This window comes from Myzus persicae, unplaced genomic scaffold (assembly GCF_001856785.1).
Source record: "Myzus persicae strain clone G006 unplaced genomic scaffold, MPER_G0061.0, whole genome shotgun sequence".
Taxonomy (NCBI): domain Eukaryota; kingdom Metazoa; phylum Arthropoda; class Insecta; order Hemiptera; family Aphididae; genus Myzus; species Myzus persicae.
In genome coordinates, this window is record NW_019100660.1 from 16,678 (window position 1) to 35,121 (window position 18,444).

The 18,444-nt window shown below is 30.7% G+C and overlaps 3 protein-coding genes and 2 pseudogenes across 3 annotated transcripts; 2 read left to right on the forward strand and 3 right to left on the reverse strand.

Moving 5' to 3' along the window:
• The first annotated feature begins 2,151 nt into the window (after positions 1-2,151).
• LOC111039614 lies at positions 2,152-4,938 on the forward strand. The gene is made up of 2 exons (XM_022323201.1): positions 2,152-3,087; positions 4,390-4,938. Exons 1-2 carry the CDS (start codon positions 2,740-2,742, stop codon positions 4,936-4,938), a joined length of 897 nt encoding a protein of 298 aa, XP_022178893.1. The 5' UTR covers positions 2,152-2,739.
• LOC111039638 (putative nuclease HARBI1) lies at positions 3,403-4,366 on the reverse strand. Its single transcript, XM_022323233.1, has one exon. The coding sequence runs from the start codon at positions 4,210-4,212 to the stop codon at positions 3,430-3,432; it is 783 nt and encodes a 260-aa protein (XP_022178925.1). The 5' UTR covers positions 4,213-4,366; the 3' UTR covers positions 3,403-3,429.
• Positions 4,939-5,394: 456 nt separating the features above from the next.
• Positions 5,395-6,515, reverse strand: LOC111039646. The gene has a single exon (XM_022323244.1). The coding sequence runs from the start codon at positions 5,861-5,863 to the stop codon at positions 5,399-5,401; it is 465 nt and encodes a 154-aa protein (XP_022178936.1). The 5' UTR covers positions 5,864-6,515; the 3' UTR covers positions 5,395-5,398.
• A 3,580-nt stretch (positions 6,516-10,095) lies between these two features.
• Positions 10,096-10,952, reverse strand: LOC111039667 (annotated as a pseudogene).
• A 245-nt stretch (positions 10,953-11,197) lies between these two features.
• Positions 11,198-13,079, forward strand: LOC111039623 (annotated as a pseudogene).
• The last annotated feature ends 5,365 nt before the right edge of the window (positions 13,080-18,444 follow it).

Sequence of the window (18,444 nt, forward strand, 5' to 3'; positions counted from 1 at the left end):
ATTTGTTGCAACCACTTAAGACACAAATTTATATCTTTTGGGAACCTATGCAGATGTACTGCAAGGTTCATCTGATTTTTTCCTTTCTTCCTACTACCACTATCACAATTTTCAAAAACGCACTTCGGCATTATTGCTAACTTTCAAATACTTATAGGCACAGAGTATTTTTTAATGAATTTAAACAAATTTATGTCACTTAAGTTTGCTATAGGTAACTAACGTATATCTGTGAGCTATTCTTTACATCAAATGGTGTTATATAAATATTAATTTATTAAAAACCCCTATCTGGAACTACTTTTGTATCTGAGTATATTATAGTGATGATTAAATTAATTACATTTAATTAACTTAATCTTAAGCATAATAAAAGACATTATACTTTTTAGATACTTAAATATCATTCTTAAAAATTAAATACTTAATGATAATATAATAAGTATAATTCCATCTTGCCCATTTGATATTTATTAAATTACAATGTAAATCATTTACATTATAATTTATTATTTAATGATATTGAATTATATGTAATGTCTTATACTCTGTTTATAACTGTCGAGATGTCAAGATTATAAACCAGATAATAAATCAACGAAATTTAAATCGAATGACATACAGTTATAATGATTGTCATACATTAATATAGATGCTCATTTTCAATTAATAATATTTACATAGGAACACATGAATGTTTATTGTTTATTACTTATTTACGAATACATATTTTCTTTTTCTTTTTAATCAGTTTCTTTTCCGATGTGCCACTTGATGACGATCTAAACCGGTCACTAATGTTTTACATATTTAAAATATAAGGAAACACACAGAGATCTGATTTGATTCCGTTAATGTTACGGAAGGCTCTTCGGAAGATTCTTCTTGATATAGGCACACCTAGAGACATTTTTCTGTGAGGGAGGTCTAAAATTGTATCAGCAGCACACACCCTGATACTTAATGCTCAGCATAACCAAGTCCCCCCCTAATTGCGCCTATGTTCTACTACGTCATTACCTTAGATACCTACATGAATTTTATCTTACATGATAATCAGCGGAAACCTTAGTAATAATAATAAGCTATTTATTTTAATTTTATATTTTTCGTAGTCATTATACATCAGCAAACGTGCATCTTATATTAATAAAAATGATTAATTCGTAATATAATGATATTATTGTGTAACTTGTGCTTACAAGCACCAAAATTGTTAAAGTTTATTACATCGCGAAAGCTTTAACTAAAAAAACTTCGTTTTATCGAGAGGACCAAAATACATATAATTATTCGTTATACCTCGAGATTTTTAAGGGAATGAGTGAATGACAGTTTTACTAGTTATATCGATCCCCAAGCACCAACTGAAATTCACTTTTCTACTAGAAAAATTGATAAAAATAGGAAACTGAAGCATTTTTGGTGCCCCAAAATGTGCAGACGACAAAAAAAATTTAAAAAAATAACATCATTGTAAAATCAATACATTTATCGCTCCGCTCAGTAATTAACACGTTTTAAAAATAAAATAGTCATATTAATATTTTATAATGAGCGTTTAAAGTTGAAATTGTTGTTGGTCATATTGTAAAATCATATCGTGGTAAAAAAGTCCGAACTTTTTACCGTTAACTTTTTAACTACAGAATTTTTACTCAGACGTTTTGGTTGTCTACCGGTAAAATCATGTACTGTGTTGGTGGTGTGGGTAAAATGCCCGAGTTGTCATTAAAGATTTCAAATACAATATTAAATATAATATGATACTACTAAGTAATAAGTACTATATTATCATGTAAATCGTATATGAATATATTATGATGCAAGTTTATATAAGAATATTGGTCATACCATGATAAATAAAATAATAAAATAATTATAATAACATTATTGTAATAAAATAATTAATAATTGTTGAGCTGTAATAGTTAAACTGAAAGCTAATAAAAAAAAAAAAATAATAATTATAATATTATTATTGTAATAAAACAATTATTATAATTTATCACGGGTCATCCTGAGCAGATGAGATGGGCCATGGGAGCACGATCGCAGAATCGTAATTCGTAGGCCGTAGCGGCTGTGGCTGATCGGTGTAGGCGGCGGCGGCGGCGGCGGCGGCGGCGACGGACCAATGGGAAACGGAGAAATGCTTACGTCACAGTACAAGGCTGGGAGGAGGGTGGGTGCGCGATTAGTCTAAAAACCGGTAAATTGCTGACATACCTATTTAATTTATCATGGATTGTAACATGTTTGCCATCGATAGCACCTAAACAATTGGGGAAGTTCCAGCAAGTCCAAAACTCTGATGCGATTTCTTTCCACTTTTGTTCAGTTGGAACAGGCATAACTTCTGGCATAACAATTTCGATAATTGCATAACATACTTCTATGATGATTTGGTATACAGTAGAAAGACCTAATGCCTAGTTTACACGCTGCGTAGTACTTGTCATTAGTACTTGTCACTCGCACTCGCACCTTGTGTGTAAACATTAAAAATAGTGCTTAGTATTAGTAAAACCGAGAGTGCGAGTGAATAGAACCCAGTTCTATTTACTAATGACAAGTAGCTACCCCCTCCACGACTCTACTCTACTCGCGGTTGCACTCGCAACGTGTGATCGCATGATGATAGTATTAGTGCTTAGTTGAAGTGATAAGAGAATATTGGTTTTATCACGTACCGTCCAATTTTTGTTAGTTTATTAAGTTTTTAACGTAGAATTTAAAATGTCAGAAAAGTGGAATGCAGAAACAACTATCAAATTTCTTCAAGAGTTTAAGCAATATGAATGCCTCTGGAATCCTAAACATGTATCTTACAAAAATAAACACATGCGGGAAGCATGTTTTCAAAAAATTGTGGACGGAATGGCTATACCCGGTTTTAAAGTAGCTGATGTAAAATCTAAAATGCGAAATTTAAAATCTATCTACTACCAAGAAAAGAAAAAAAAAGATAAATCGAAAGCATCTGGAAGCAGTACAGACAATGTTTATGTACCAAACATAAAATGGTTTGTTGAAATGAAAGCACTCTTAAAGGATGCAGATGAAAGAAGGAACACTTTTGACAATGTGAGTACATTATATACATTATTATTTAAATTTTTTTATGTTGATATAAACTAATTATAGTAATAAAAAAACTATTGAATTGTATTGCAGTATTGCACTATACAATTAAAAATTGCTCTTGAAAAAAGTTGTAGTTAAAAATATTTTTAATTCACTATTCTATTGAATTCTAACATTCTTCAATTTATGCATAATAAATATAAAGATAAATTTAATAAAAAAAAATTAATTGCATGTTAATAAAATTAATATAAAACTTATAAAATTAATAATAAAACTAATAATATGTAATGTATACAATATTTTGTTAAATTATTATATTATAGTATGTAAAGAGGTGATTTAATTAATCATTCTTGATTGCCACGAGACAGCACCTTCATTTGTAAAGTATTTTGTATACATTTCCCTTAATTCTCTAGCTTGTCTAGATGAATGGTTACTACCTATTCGGTTAATACTTGGCAGTAACGCTAGGGTTTCTTGTCTCCATGATCCTGGTATGATTTCCCCGGTATCTACATTTTCGAAGTCTACATTTTCTCTGGTCAAGTAAGTGTTTGAAGTCTTTCTTAGCCAGTTATGCAAAGCGCATGCTGTGTGTATAATTTTATCTGTTACTGATACATCTGTTGCTATAGGTTTTTCAAAAATCCTAAATCTGCTTACAAGTATGCCAAATGCATTTTCCACTATTCTCCGGGCCCTTGATAGCCTGTAGTTAAAAATTTTTTGGTCGTGTGTTAGAGGTGTGTGTTGGTAAGGTTTTAATAAATAATGTTTTAGTGGAAATGCTGCATCTGCAACAAAAAATCCACCGGTTGGTAACATACCATTTTCAAGTTCATGTGAAAGAGAACTGTTTTGTAAAACACCGCCATCTGAACATCTTCCGTTAGCTCCAATATTTATATAAGTAAAACAATAGTCATCATCTACAACTGCCAATAAAATAATACTGTTTGATCCTTTGTAATTAAAAAAATCACTGCCACAATCAGGCGGTGCACGTATCATCACATGTTTTCCATCTATAGCACCATATACCCCTGGAAAATTCCATCTAGAATGGAAACCCCTTTCAATAACATTCCATTCTTCGTGACTAGCAGGTATCTGAAACATTTCATTTATCAAATTCAAATTTATTGTACCTAAATAGACTATTAGAAAATTTTTTTATTTTCAAAAGACAACAAACATTAATTAAAGGCATGCCTACTTTATACCTAGTAGGCATATTAATAATATAATTAAAATAAAATCGAAAAAAAAATGTAGTAGGTATATTTTTAATTTCAGATCATAACCAATTTTCCAAGTTTTGAAAATGCAACTGTAGCCACTGAATATCACAACACTATACCACCAAACACCCAAGACACTGAAGAAATATCACTTCAAGAGTCTGAAGAGATTGACACCTCATTTTCACATTCAACACCAATATTAAAAGCTAATACAGATACCACCCCAAAAAACCGAAAAGAATCAAATAAAAAAGGAATTTTTCGTGCTATAAATGAGCTAAAACAATTGCAAGAAAATATAAATAAACCAGAAGTACCTCAACCTGAAAACCAATTCGATATTTTCGGAAAGAGTGTTGCAGCTCAGTTAAAAGCTTTAAATTATGAAAACGCTTTGATTGCACTATCAAGAATTCAAAGCATATTAAGTGACATGGCTGTACAAAATTATAGATCATGTTCTATTACAACAGATTCTATTGATAGGTTGTCATATGTGTCATCAGAGGTGGATTCAAGTGTAAATTCACCCATTGATACAAATGATAATATTTTATCTAATGCAATTTATGCTACTTTTACTAATGAAGACTTTATATAATTATATTATTTTTATTTATTATTATTATTTTATATATTGTATTATGTTATTCTTGAAAAAGTTAAAATTTTTTTATCATAATTACTTAAAATAATATTATTTTCAAGAAGAAATTTTCTATTACTATTTTTATTATTATACATGAACTAGTCAAAAGTTCCTTACACTGTTAGATATTGTGTCTATTGTGATACATTATTTGTTTTATTTATGTTTAAAAGTTAAAAGTTATTTTATTAATGAAGTTGAATTAATTTTATTTTTTGTTTTATTTTTATACATAATGTATGAGTTAATTAAAAGTGTGTACTATTTTTACTATTTTTTTTATAAAGTATAAAATATTTGTTTTTGTTAAAATTATGAAGTTAACATTTTATTGATTTATTATACAAAAGTATATTTATAAATAAGTAAATATATATATTACACTAAATACCAATATTTTTATTTAATACTATCAACTTACTTTTATGTAATCCTTTAAAGCCTCAAACACAGCGTCCATAACTTCAGGAATGAAAATACTAATTGCTGCTTTTGAAACCCGAAAAAGGTGAGATAAACTACGATAACTATTACCGGTAGCTAAAAATGATAAGGTAAGCTCCAATTTTATTTTTGCAGGTATCGCAGGTCTCATAATCGTATCTTCACGTTGAATTTTAGCAGATATTTTTTGAAACAAAAATTCGAACTGATCTGGTGTCATCCTCATAAAACTTTTATACTCTGATTTATCTTCAATTGCAAGTTCTCTTATTAATCCAACCGAACTACCATGTGTATCTCTTCGAAGGAGCCATTTCCTCGTCCATATTCGTTTTTGTTTTTTACTTATTTCGGTTTCCAGTTCATCTATTAAAGCTGATATTATGTTTGAATAATATTTAAAACTTTGTTTTATAACACTTCGACGGTCCATTTCATTCAGTACTTGGTGTCTGGTGACTATATTAATTACGTATTTAATATATTAATATATTAATTACGTATTTAATATTCAGTAGTCACTACAATAATAAACATCTTTATGTTATCTTTATGTTATCACTTACTATTAACTAATACTATGCACAAATCAGTGAATGCGTGTGACCGATAGATGATTAGTGCCAGTGACAAGTAATAGTTCGAGTGACAAGTACTAATGACAAGTACTACGCAGCGTGTAAACTAGGCATAAACGATAGCTGAACGAAATAGTTTTCATTGAATCTCCGGTTGCTAAGTATCTGTTTTTTAAAAAATAATAAATATATATAATATAATATTAAAAACAGTAGAGATAGTGTAATATGTATAATAGTATAATAACGTAGATACCATTAGTAAACAAATACCGGATACCGGTATCAGAATTTTAAATACCGCCATCCCAAGTTTGATGTATGAAATATTTCACATAAACGTGAAACATTGAAATTTTTTTTAACATAAATAAAAACACAATTTATTTATTTTTTTAACACAATATTCAGTGTTCTAAATTCTAATGTCAGAATTCAGTCAGAATATTTAAAAAATGTGAGTACCATTTTAAATGTATAATACCAAAGGTTAGGTATACATACAGGTACCATATAGTTATGAAGGTAATTTATGACAATTATATGTAAATATAAAATTTATTCAAAAATAAAACAAAATTTATTAAGAGGACGCTATACCCGCATGCGTTGTCTTCGTCTTACAAGCGTACATTATAGCGAAAAACTGTTTTGCGCGGAACAGAACCACTACCTTGGTATTTATAGTAAAATTACCAAAATTCCGCAATACATAGGAAACAAATTTGATAGCATTCTCCAGTAATTTTTAATAATTAAATGAAAAAAACCAAAAAAATTCTATTATTCTTAAATTAATAACTTTAATTTTATTCATGCTATAAAAAAAATAAAAACGCTACGACACAGAAAAATGTGTTTCCTATGTATTGCGGAATTTCAGTAATTCTACTATAAATACCAAGGGAGTGGTTTTGTCCCGCGCAAAACAGTTTTTTGCTATGTTGTACGCTTGTAAGACGAAGACAACGCATGCGGGTATATCGTCCTCTTAAAATACTGAAATATTTCACACATTTTGAAATATTTAATTTTTTTAAATTTCATGAAATTTTCAAACACTATTTATTATTATATAATAGGTATATTATACCAGGTATAGATGGTATATTTTGACCATTGTAAAATCAATACATTCATCGCTCCGCTCAGAATTTAAAATTCTCATTAGTATTTATTACTGAACTTAAAAGTTTTAAAAATATATTAGTACAATTTTTTTTATAGACATTTGAAGTTTAAATAAAAATTGTATTTCACTTGCTTCTTTAAACACGATTACAAATGTTCTGATTTTTTTTAATTTTAGTGGCAACATGCAAAAACCGTTGGAATAATTTAAGAGACATGTATAGAAAAGCATTAAAACGGAATAAAACAACTTCAGGTCAAGCAACAAAAATTATTAAAAAATATAAATATGAAGACCAATTAAATTTTTTGAAAGAGTTTTTGCAAGAAAGAGACACTATAACTAATGTATCGTGTAATATTAGTTCAAGTTCTGAAGGCGAAGAAACTATACAAGGTACTCAAGTGAACATTGAAGACATACAAATGAATAAAGAAAAGCATGAACCGATTTGGAAAAGACCTAAAAGAACTAAAAACCACCAAGAAAAATATGGTGAAACAGAAACAGCATCATCAACCATAATGAAATACTTGTTAGAAAAAAAAGAAATGGAAGCTAAAACAGAAAATCTTGTTCATCCAGTAGATGCATTTCTTTCAGGCATTGGTACCACATTAAAAACATTAGACCCCTATAACTTAAATTTAGCAAAATCTAGAATTTTTAACATTGTACAAGAAATTGAATTGAACCAAGTCTTATATAAGCAAACTGCAGATACTATTTACAACAATGCACCAACTTCGTCAAGCGCAGGAAATCCATGCTTAAGTACACATAACTTGTACAACAAGCAATCTACATCATTTTCAGTGGACTCACCATACACAGGACATTCGAATTCGCTATCTCCCCAAATGCAAGGTGAAATGCCATTACATACATTCACATCAACTTCAAACTAGAATCATAATTTTAAGTTTATAAGTTTTTTTTTAAGTTAAAAAATTGTTTTTCTCTGATTAATTTTATGATTTATAACACGATAGAATCAATATGAAAATTAATATTTTTTTTTCTTTAATAATTTGTTCACGTAATACCTTTAATTTTAAGTTTATAAAACTTTTTTTAAGTTAAAAAATTGTTTTTCTCTGATTAATTTATGGGTTATAACACAATAGATATACATCATACATATTTTAGTTTTCTATACTTAGCTAACAATAAATAATTTGTTAAGTAAAATTAAATTTTGTAAGTCACTTACCTTAAGCAGACAGCTAATCTTTCTCTAGGAGAAATAGGTTTTCTCCAATGAGTTTCCTGCTTTTTTATGTTGGTTTCTATTTTTCCAAGTAGAATATGAAATGAGTACTGAGTCATTCGGAAATATTCATAAAATTTTTGTTCATCATCCACGAGTCCATTGTATAAATTTAAAAATTCACCTTCTTGTTCTCTTTTTTTCCATAAATCATGTACCCATAAAGTACGTTTCCTTTTTCTTTTTTTCGAATTTATTTCTTCCTCTTCGTCAAGAATTAATGCAATCATAATTAATTCTTCTTCGCTAAATTTACTCATTTTACTTGTCTTTACAGACTTGTGCTAACAGAAACTTGAAGTTTTAAAACTCAATCACATCTGTTCTCCACGGTTTCAGAGTGAGTACTGATTGCTACTGAAATTATATAACTGATGTGAAACAACGAATCGGATCGGATCGAATCGTATGTGAATACAACACTCGGAACATTAAAAATCGGAACGGACCCGGATCGGATTCGGATCGGATGTGTGTGAAAGGACCTTTATTATCAATGTTATCAGTGAAAAATAAATGTTATCATTAACAGGCCACCAGAACAGGCCAATTTAATGGCCAATCGTAAGCTAACTTGAGGTTAACTAACTCTCACACATAAACCCGTGGTGAAACCGAGAATATGGTGACTCTGGGTTACCGGGTAACTCGGAGTTAATTAATCTGTGCTTTAACTCCTACATGGTGAAACCGGCCCTAAAAGAATAACGGAAAAACGGGAATTTTTACGCAAAACCAGTTTTCGACAAAATCGATAATTTCGTTTTACTGTAACTCAAAAAAAAAAAAAAACTGTAAACACTCATGTGTGTTTTCACCACAGTTTTCACCAAATGTTTATATTAGCGTTGTCTACACATGGTTAAATTTTCAAAGTATTTTGACTTTTTTTGAGCTATTTCTAGACAATTTAAATTTTCAATTTTTCTAAGTATTTTTTTTTGAAATATCCATTTAAAAAAATTGGCCACCCAAAAAATGTTGAAAATTTAATACAATGTTACTTATAAGTTGTTCTTATCAGAAATACAAAATCAAAAATCGTAAGTCACAATTTTTTTTTATAGGCGCTTAAAGTTCAAATTATTACGAAATATGACAAAATCGTGAAAATATGCATGTAATTTGTTAGTTAAAAATTCATAAAAATTTTTCTATTTATACCTAAGGATTAAAATTTCAACACAAGGTTTTTAATAAGTTTTTCTTCAAGTAATTGTAAAAAAAACTCAAGCGTAATTTAAGAAAAAATTTTTATGAACGTCTGAAATTTAAATTTTTACAAAATTGCGTAAAATAAAGATTTATCGAAAACCGATTTTAGATATTCGATATTATTCAAAGGTTTTAAGGTTTCAAAGGTATTATGCTACCGGATCATTCCTAGCTATGTGCGGTGACTTTGTAGGAGTTCTTAAGTCTACTGCCAGTCAAATTATACGACTTGTTTCCCATGAAATAGCTTTACTGAGACCCAAATTTATTAATTTTCCATCAACTTCTGAAGAAATTGATATAGTACAACAAACATTTTTTGACGTCGCACAGTGGGAGGAATTGAGGTTTTACCGCGACAAAAATATATTTCATAATAAAATCAAATTATATTTATTTAATTATAGTTTTAAATATGTTATAATTTATAGGTTTATATTTACCAAAGAAAATTAATAAAATAGCTGAGTTCTATTAGTTGTGTGAAAACACGATAGGTAAATAGATACAATATTTATTTAATAAAAAATGTTATTCTGAATCAGAACATATGTCTGAATCTTCATCATTATCTATAATTATTAATTGTTTTACTGAGGATGGTAATTCTGTAAATGGTGTTTTGAAAATTTTTCGCTTAGAAGATATCACTGGGTCAGAACTTATTAATAGAGCATGCATTAAATCAGTATTGGTAGTTGGTACTTATTCTTGATATTTTGCGCGTATGATTTTCCCTAAAATGTTTATAATTTTTATTACATGCTTCTTGCGCTTCTTCAGATAATAATCCTATTGGTACAAGTGCATTTTTTATAACAATAGAACCATGTAACAAAATTTTATGCATACTGGGAGGCATGCGATACCAATTATACAACTCAATGTATAATTCGGCTGTTTCTTTACAATATTCATCGAATGACTCAAAATTAATTTCATATCCACTAGATATTGCAATTAATATATCATCTAATTTTTTAATCAAATTTAAATCAACACCTGTTATTTTTGCCGACATTTCTGCATTTTTAAAAAATCTCCTTGCCACATTGCCAGTATTAGATGTACCTTGACCTTGTACTATTTTATCAACTTTTATCCCCATATCATTCCAAAATGTTTGTTGAATATTTTTTTTTTGTTGTAAAACTTTCCCTTTCTCTTCTTTAGACATGCGACTGGTTGATTCGCGAATATTTAATTTATATGAAATATTTAAAATGCATTTCAAAAAATTGATCCACGCATGCAATGTAGAAAGCCCGTATTTCAAATTATCTTCATTAATTTTAAATTTTTGTATATTTTTTAAATCGTTCATATTTTTGGGTCCACAGTTACAAATAAAACATCTTTGACTTGACGTATCAGTTAAATTATTTATAACTTTTCCATCTACCATTGTCATAACTAATTTACAGTGAACAGGAACAGAAATATTATTTAAAACAATTTCAATTGGGACTAATGCTTTTATTTCATTTTCAATTGCCTCGACTTCTTTCCAAGTATTATATTTTGTTTCTTTTTTATACAAAAATTTGATGGGTCTACAGTAACGTGTGAAAGATGGTGTTAAATTTGTTCATAAAATATCATTTGTGTCATCAGTCATACCAAAAGTTAATCGCAAAGGAACAAGTGAAAATAAAAACATATTTGCATCGGTATATTCTACATTTTGTTCACGGAGACACATGCGGGTGTGGCGTCCTCTTAAGTCCAGAATAATATCAGGCCTTAACGACATTTTAAAGACTGTAATTACTTAAATTATTTATATACATTATGTCATTATATATAACTATTATTTACATTTTTGTAATATAACAATATTTATGTAAGTAAATCTTATTGTTATTGATTTTGAACGCTTGTCATATACTTTTAAACAAAGGCGTGTTTACTGGAGGGGCCGGGTGAGCACTAGCTTTTATATATTACACAGCTTTTATAAGTGTATTACAGTAGTGCAGTTGTACCACATCATAAGACACTGATTGAACATATTATACCAAATAAAATGGATCGAAAATTCTTTTGTTTTCCATGCTCAACAGAACTGTTGGTTCATTTGCATTATTTTAATTGAGTGTCATTGTGTAACTACAAGTCTTAACTATCAACTAATACTGTATTATTTGTATTAATATATTGATCTTAATTACCATATTAAAAGTTAACGCCTTACAATTTTTAGATTTAGGCACAAGAAAAAAAAGAAAAAATATTTACACATATTCTCTATTTGAAGTTTAAATTGTAATAGTAATATTAAAATATTTTAATCAAATAATTGTATGTGTGTAATAATTTGTGATTAATTAGAAGTAAAATAGAATAATGGTATATTATATAATTATTCAAAAAGGTCCCTGCATATTTCCACTCACTAAGATTTGTATAACCCCCCTTAAACGAAATAGATGAAGTTGATAATTTATTTGATATATTTAATTCTCGAATGAAAATAAAGCCACAAGAAGACGACGTTGAATCCGACGATGAATCAGAACCTAAGGGGGCAAAACGATTTTGCTTACCTTTTAAAAATGCTGAATATCAAAATAATTTCTTATTAAAAATGTTTAATTTTTTAAAAATTTAATGAGTAATACCACTATATATTTGTATGTTCTGAGCACCTTTTTTAGAGGGAGATTTCATCAGTTCAAGCGGGCATTTCTACATACGTCCACCGTGTAACGAAAATCTCAAAAACCCTAATGTATGTTCTGAGCACTTTTTTTACAGGGAGATTTCATCAATTCAAGGGGGGCATTTCTACATACGTTCACCGTGTAACACAAAATCTCAAAAAGTGTAGTTTAAAGAAAAAAGAAAACACAAAGTTGGTAACACTATATTTTTTTTTATCAACATTTGATAAATAAATTATCAATAATTAATGTTAAAGTCAATTATTTATTTATTTTTATGATGTTTAGTTATTAGTGATTAGCTGTTTAACGAAGTTGTGTTTAATTCTTTTCAATTTTCTCATCATATCATTAAATTGTTTTCAAGTTATTATTACATTTTTCAAAAAAAAAAAAACTTTCAAAAATGTTCAAACGATATCCACTCTTTGGTTGGTCAAATACGGTTCAATTCATCACCAGCATATCCAGAATTTTCTATTTTTTCTTCAAGATTGAAAACGTTTAAAACATTTCCATCAAATATTACTCAGAACAAATATAAATTAGCCGAGGCCGGATTTGAGTATATAAATGTCGACGACGCGGTTCAATGTCATTGGTGTTCTATAATTTTGCACAACTTCGAACTTGGAGACTACATATTTCTTGAACACACACGTTTCTTACCTGAACGTTTATTTGTATTATTAATGAAGGGAAATCAGTATGTACAAAAAGTGTTAGGTAAATATTGTAAAATCGAAGTTTTTGGTAATTGTGAAACCGATTCATATGATACCATTTGTTAAATCATGTATTTTATATACTATTTTTAATATATGATGTTATAAATAATAAATATTGAATTTTAAAAATCAACTTATATGTGTTAGTTTTCAATTTAACATCTCGTGGACGTATGGTTTAGTGGTTTAGTGCGTATAATGTAATTAAAATGTTTTCAGGTTAGTAAGTATATGTAATTCTCCCTCCTTGTATGCACTAATCCACTAAGCTGTACGTTCACATTTTTTTTTTATTTTAATTTTTTTTTTATTTTATCTAATAGAGTTTAGTATATAATATGTTTACAGAGGAAAACAACTCTCAGTTCGATGTATGACTCTAACAGTTATATTTCACTTTATATTTGTGTTAAACGTGAAAAAATTTAAATAAAATAATATTTTTACTATTAAAAGAAACTTCTCAAAATAATTTCATTATGAGTTCACCGATAATAGTCTGTAAGTCTACTTTTGACATCCGTGCTTACAACAAGAAAAGTATTACAGTTGGATTTTTAATTAATAAGCAGATTTCAATTATTATAATACTAGAATGCAAAATAACGAAAAAGAGTTTAAGCCTTGATCTAGACCAATGGCTTTCATTAATGTGTGATAATAATTATACATCAATTATTGATAATCTACAAACTCGATGTAAGCGTGTAAAAATAACTGATGACTTAAGTTATTCTGTTAATGTGAAACAGTCTTCAATTATATTACATTCTAATGAAAATTATATAACTTTCACCCTTGTCGATCTGCAGAGGTTGAAACAAATTCAAGTGTATTGAATTATATATTATTGAAAAACAAAAAAAATTGCAATCTTACCAGAAGACCTTTGACACAGCATATTCATTAATTACAGCAGATGTTAACTTGTTACCCTTTTCTTGTCGACGGAATGAATTTACAAACCAATACATTCAGAATTATGACTTAAGTTATAGTAATATGGAATCTAACGATATTTCTTTTATGTATGAATTATTACAGTATCATTATAACTCACTATCAGATATGATATTACAAGACTTAACAGTCTAACTTTTTTTAATCAGTTGTTAATCCATAATTTTTTTTTTTTATTTGGCATAAACAATCTATACTATTTAAAGCACAATAAGTTTATATGATAAGAGTAATAGAACATGATTGTTTTGAATAAGCAATCACCCTTTAGTGGTTCTTGGCTAATGATAATTTTTTTTTTAAATGTTTAGTTATTATTATTTAGAGAGTTAGACATTAAAGTTTTGTAAGAGGTCACGGCACCACTTCCTTTTTAACCTACGGTTAGGGTTTCCTGGGAGTGTGAGGATAGAAAGGTCTTTTATAAGAGGATTTATATGGGTTTGAAGTCGTTTATGGAAACGTGTATAGAAAATGCGTGCTTCCACTTCTATTGTTCTCATACAGAGATCGTTATGAAGGGCTAGATTAGAGATATAGGGGGCAGCATTGGATAAACGTCGGAGCGAAATGTTTTGGAATGTTTAGATTCTGTTAATATTTGATTTTTTTGCCGCACCCCATAGTTGTAGTCCATAAGTCCACATTGGCTTGAGAAGAGATTTGTAGATTAGAAGTTTGATGTTAAGGGGGGAATGCTTATTTCTAATTAACAGGGGTCTGAGAATACGCATGCGATTGTTTAAGGATAATCTTTTGGATTGAAGGTGGTTTTTCCACGTCAGTCTTTTGTCAAGTATTAGCCCTAAGTATCTGACCGTGTCGGATGTGGGAATTGGTATGTTGTTAAGGGTAATGTTTGGGCATATTCCTTGTTTGAGCGTGAACGTTGTGTGTACCGATTTATTCTGGTTAATTTGGACACGCCATTTTTAATACCACTCAGACAAGTGATTGAGATGCATTTGTAAGTTTAATGATGCAATTACAGGATCTTCATTGATAGATAAAATGACTTTATCGTCGGCGTAATCAGCTACGATAGTTTGTCGCATGGTGGGTTGGTCGGCTACGTAAATGTTAAAAAGAAAGGGGGAGAGTATTCCACCTTGTGGTACACCAGCTTTAATTGGTGCGATTCCGGACGTCGACGAGTTATATTGGACTTGAAAGTGTCTATCAGTTAGGTAGGATTTAATTAGTAGAAATAATGACGGGGGGAGAAATTTTATGAGTTTGAATTGCAAGCCTTCGAGCCAAAACCGGTCGAAGGCTTGGGCAACGTCAAGAAAAACACAAGAGCAATAAAGTTTTTTTTCCAGGGACGCAGAAATAACATCGACAACACGATGAACTTGATGTATCGTACTATGTGCGTTGCGGAACCCAAATTGCGTGTTTGGCAGTATGTTGTTACTAATAATATGCGGTAATAAGCGTTTTAAAATAAGCCTTTCTAAAATTTTTGATAGGAAGGGCAAGAGGCTTATTGGTCTGTAAGATGATGGAGTATCAAGTGGCTTGTCGGACTTAGGGAAAAGAATAATTTTTGAGAACTTCCATAAAATCGGAAAATATGACAGTCTGAGTATAGCATTAAATAGATATGTTATGAGAACTATAGCTTTTTTGGGGAGGCACCTAGCTACTTCAGCTGTTATCAGATCGAAGCCGGGTGATTTTTTAAGTGAGTATTTTTGGATGGTTTGTTTAACTTCATTTGGGGTAAAGTGTTTTTCAGGCCGACTGATTGGAGATGGAAGGCCTAAATAGGTGTTTACCTCAACTATATGATTGGGTGAAAGTATATCATGATGCGGTTGAAACGTGTTATGAAGATGATCTTTAAAGACTTCAGCCTTATCAATGTCAGAGAAGGCAAATGAAGTATCGGGTTTCTTTAGAGGGATTGAGGGAGGTTTATACAGAAGAAAAGGTTTCTCTCCATAAGCTTCCATCTGTAGAGGAGAGTGTGGTCAGTTTTTGTTCGTACATGTCGGATTTGTTTTTAGCCAAGCATTTTTTTAGTGCATTTGCTAATTTATTATAGGTTCTTTTATGCGTGGGTAGTCGTGAGATTTGATAACGAGTCCTTGCTCTACGTTTTTCAACTATTAGTGAGCGTACCTGTTCAGAGAGAAAAGGGTAATTATGTAACGCGTTTTTGGTGGTGTTAGAGGTGTTTGATATAGAAGCTGCTGATTGGATGAGCGTTGTTAAGTTGTTGATTGCGTCGTCAATTTCATGATCAGATTTCAGACTTATTTTTAGGCTAATTTTTTCGGCTATAATATTATGAAATTTGAGGCGATTAGTTGATGCCGTAAAAAGCTTAGGTCTGTCAGTTCGTGTTTGTGGAGTGGCATCTATATTGAGAATAACGGATGAGTGGTCAGAGTTTAGATCCAGAGTGTTGTTGATAGAACAGTATAAGTTGCTAGGAATTTTTGTGACAAAGATGTCGAGAATGTCAGGTTTTTTCCTTATAGATGTTGGCCAGTACGTTGGCCCAGGTGGCCCAAGTATTTTGTATTTTTTTAAATTGGTGAAATTGTAAAGTAGGTTACCTCTAGGGTTGGTGACTCGGCAGCCCCAGCTTTGGCGCTTTGCATTATAATCACCACCAATAATGAAATTATTGACCGTTGAGTTAAAAAATTCAGCGAGGTTGTTAATAGTTAAATTGTGCCTAGGAGGACTATAGATTGCGGCGATGATAACTGGGATTTTATTTATTTTAATGGAGATAGCACACGATTGGATATGATTTTGAGAGTAATTGATGAGAGGGTGAAATTTAAGATTTGATTTTATGAGTATGGCTGCTCCACCATGTGCGGTGCCATCTGGATGGTTGGATTTGAGTAAACTGTAACCAGGAATAGATATGTAAGAAAACTTGGTAAAGTGAGTTTCGGAAATTAAGGCGATGTCAATGCGTTTATCAAATAACACACTTTGCAATTGATTGACGTGATTTTTTAGACCGTTGGCATTGAATAATATGATTGATAATGAGCTGCTAATGAATGAGTTATCCATTTTTTTTGTTAAGAAGTGAAGTAATTACTTGGGTTAGAAGAGCGATTAGTGGATTGATGAGTGACTTGAGTTCGTCTACAAAAGAGGATATGGTTGTTGTTAGATCTGTAGAGGGAGCAGAAGGAGACGATTGTGATGGATGGCTAGAAGTGGCCTTAGCATATGTTGTAGGGGGGTCTGTTATGTTTTTTCTGACAAGTTTGGTAATGGGTGGTTCGCTTTTACATTAAAATTGTTTACGTTAAGCTTAATATTATCATGTAAAAAGTTACTTTTTGCGGCGGGTGTTTTACGACGTTGTAGTTCCTTATAGACACTGCAACCTCGGTAATTGGCTGGGTGATCGCCGGAGCATAATACACATTTGGCAGGAGTGTCGCGTGATTTGATGCATTCGGAAGATGGATGGTTAGAGCTGCAACGAACACAGCGTGCTGAATATCCACAGTACGCTCTCGTGTGGCCATATTCTTGGCAATTGAGGCATTGGCTAATTACCTTAGGTTTGTGTAGTTCTTCGACTTTTATTTTTGTATGCAGAATGCTGGAGAGTTGAAATATATCGTTCGACTGTTCAGTGGGTTCCAGATCGACGAAGAAGAGGGGGAGTGGACGTTTAGTGGTTTTGTGAAGTACGTTAGTGATCTGCCTGACCTCAAAAAGGCGATGTTCAAGCTCAGATTTAATTAGTTCAGTGGATGTAGAAGGGTGTATATTGCGGATGACGACTCGAGTAGTTTTATCCTCTTTTAGCTGGTAGGTATGAAATTGGGCATTCTTTTCTTTTAAGAAATGTACCAGAGATCTATATGCTTCGGGGTTGGCTGTTTGAATTTTTAAACGATCTGAGGAGGATATGCAATAAAAATTGTCAACTTCGATGATCTCGATTAACGCTTCGCACAGTTCTGAAAAGTTAATTATGCCTTTTACAAAAATCGGCGACGGTGGTTTAATTTGGTTGAAGGTATTTGATTCTGGAGAAGAGCAAGGTGCTTCGACAGAGACTGGTATGATCGGATTAGCGGGTTCAGTTGGCGTAAGCACTTCATATCGATTTGCCGTTATAAATAATTTTTTATGATTTTTATTATTTGGAGTAGGATCGGGGGATTTCGGTTCGGATGAATCTGAGTGGTTTCTTTTGTTGATATTTTGTGTCCAATTGGTATCTGAGTTATCATCCGTAGGGTTCATCATAGAATTGTTTGAAGTATTTTTGATTAGGCGAGCTGCCTGTATATTGTTGATGTTTTTATTTTTATTTTCATGATTAATATCTTTTCTTGTCGGCGTAGTGGGAGCGTTGTTGGGCCGCGGCATGTTATCAGGTGGGCAAAGGTCGCGTAGTGCGTACCGATGCACGAAGCAGCGATAGCACAACGGTTAGAGTATTTTTTTTTTTTTTTTCCTTTATTATTAAATA